Genomic DNA, 2,306 nt, shown 5'->3' on the forward strand with positions numbered 1-2,306 from the left:
GTCTGGTTCCAGAGAGTAGAGGGGCTGCCCACGGCTGCGCTACCCAGAGATGAAGACCCCTTCTGGGATCCCGTGGAGCCGGTGCTGCTGGGCACCGCTCACCTCTGGCTTCAGTCTTTGGCCTTCCGCATCCCTCTGGAAGAGCAACTTGAGGTAAACGGTATACACACCTACGTATACACACACAGCACACACCTGTCACATGGTATTATTGGTTATAGGGGAGCACAGAGTCACATCTGGTTGGTAATCTCTGTCCACAGGTGCTGGGGTCAGAGGGCACAGAGGAGGCCATTCTACAAGCACAGCTGGTCCCCTGCACCTCCACCGGACTGTATGACGCACACACACACACACACACACACACAGTGAATGACCCGATTAACCTATAAACATATTAGTAAATCATCTTTTTCACAGGGGAGAGGAAAAGAAAGAGGCATGAGGAATGTGTGTGTGTTTGTTTGTGTGTTTGTTTGTGCGTGCGTGCGAGTGAGACAGAGAGAGTGAAAGAGTGAAGGGTACTGGGGTTGGGTGACATAGAGTCCCTAGAGTTCTAATTATCACTGAATGAATTATTACATCTGTATAGCACGTTCATACACACATGTTAACACACACACACACACACACACAGTGAATAACCCTATTAACCTAAAACACATTGAGATACATTAGTAAATCTCTCTCCCCTCCAGCCCGATGGGTGAGGACGACATTCTGATTGACCCGTCTGAGTTACTGGGTCGACGACTGGACTTCCAGCTGGTCCTGGATCAGTGCTGTGGCCTCCGGTGGATCAGAGAGGCCCGCAACAGAGGGGTCCAAATTGGGTGAGTCATATGGGGCTGTATGTAGAGGCATAAAGAGGATGCAGAGAATATGTGAATGGTACACGCACACCAGGTGCATTAGGTTGGACTTGTGCCAGGTCCAGATAGAAACAGATGTGACGCATATAAATGTCCTCTGGACTCGGTACTGCTCTTTGCTTTCCCCTCTCCCTCAGGTTCAGGTTCTATAACTGCAGCCAGCCCCTCTACTCTCCGGCTGTGTGGCACAATGTCAACCCTCTTCTGGACCACAGGGTTCACTTTGCCTCGCTGCACACCTCCCAGCGTCTGCTGGACCACCTGCAGAGCAGCGCCGTGGTGCTGGAGCTGTGGGGCCTTCAGGGTGAGGACGAGGAGATGCACCGACAATTGGACAACACTCGACATATTATTTTATTCCAGTAAATATTCAACACAACAGGTGGATGTACAAGAAATATGTTGTATAGAAGTATAAATACACAGTTACGAATGTCTTATTTCACACAGCTGTATTATTTTATTTCAGGGCAGCATCCCAACATCTAGTAATGAGATATTATTATTATTATTATTTGTATTATTATTATTTATTTTTTAAATTTTAATTAGTATTATTATTATTTTTATTTTTATTATTATTATTATTATTATTACCTTAATGCCTCACTCAGACATGCAGAGATGAGTTAGAGTGGGATGAAATGTAATCATGTGTGTTGTTATCGGTCCCAGAGGGTTGCACTGACCTGACATCATGTCTGGAGGGAGTGAGGATGACTACAGAGGGCATCTTCATCATCGAGGAGGCGGGCCCAACAGACACCGCAGTGAGTTGGATGCTGAGTCCTTATTACTTATGATCTTTAATGTTTTACGTGTTTCTAAAGTTAAAGACACTAACACATATTTAAAACTATGGAAGTGATACATGAGCAACCAGATACATCATACGATCATCTTACTGTAAGACACCATAAATGTAAAAATCATAAATCATAGGATATTACTCCCATTAACTCAAGTGAAAAGACGTGTCATTTTGTATTTAAAGAACAAATCCTGAGGCAAACATGTCAATAACGTTTATAAATGTGTGTGTTGTTGCAGCTCGTTGACTCCACAGAGCTCAGCTGTTCAGCGAGAGCTCTTCAGCAGGACATGGAGGAGCTGAAGAGCGTCAACACGGCTCTGAGGAAAGAGAACCAGAGTCTGAGAGAACAGCTCAACGCAGCTCGCAACGGTGAATGAAGCGTGCACGAAGCCCACCGAGACTGGGATGATCTGTTATAGATTAGATTAGAAAACTTGATTCATCCCCAGAGGGGGAAACTAATTCGCCACCAAAAAGTCAAACAGACAACAAAAGAGACAGAACAACAGACAAGAAACACACGACAAGGAACAAACTAAACCAGAAGATGAACCATAAAACATGACCATCAGATAGAATTGAAATCTAAATAATAATAAAAAAACAAAGAAAACAAAGGT

The 2,306-nt window shown here is 44.4% G+C and overlaps 1 protein-coding gene across 1 annotated transcript in view; it reads left to right on the forward strand.

Annotated features, from left to right (window-relative positions):
• Positions 1–2,063, forward strand: part of kif28 (kinesin family member 28) — a 10,514-nt gene extending 8,451 nt beyond the window's left edge. Inside the window, exons 21-26 of the mRNA XM_056412695.1 lie at positions 13–153; positions 264–334; positions 699–833; positions 1,010–1,176; positions 1,548–1,642; positions 1,923–2,063. Coding sequence (XP_056268670.1) covers positions 13–153; positions 264–334; positions 699–833; positions 1,010–1,176; positions 1,548–1,642; positions 1,923–2,063 — 750 coding nt within the window. The remainder of the gene's footprint in view (positions 1–12; positions 154–263; positions 335–698; positions 834–1,009; positions 1,177–1,547; positions 1,643–1,922) is intronic.
• The last annotated feature ends 243 nt before the right edge of the window (positions 2,064–2,306 follow it).

The sequence above is a fragment of the Pseudoliparis swirei genome, chromosome 4 (assembly GCF_029220125.1).
Source record: "Pseudoliparis swirei isolate HS2019 ecotype Mariana Trench chromosome 4, NWPU_hadal_v1, whole genome shotgun sequence".
NCBI classification, from domain to species: Eukaryota; Metazoa; Chordata; class Actinopteri; order Perciformes; family Liparidae; genus Pseudoliparis; species Pseudoliparis swirei.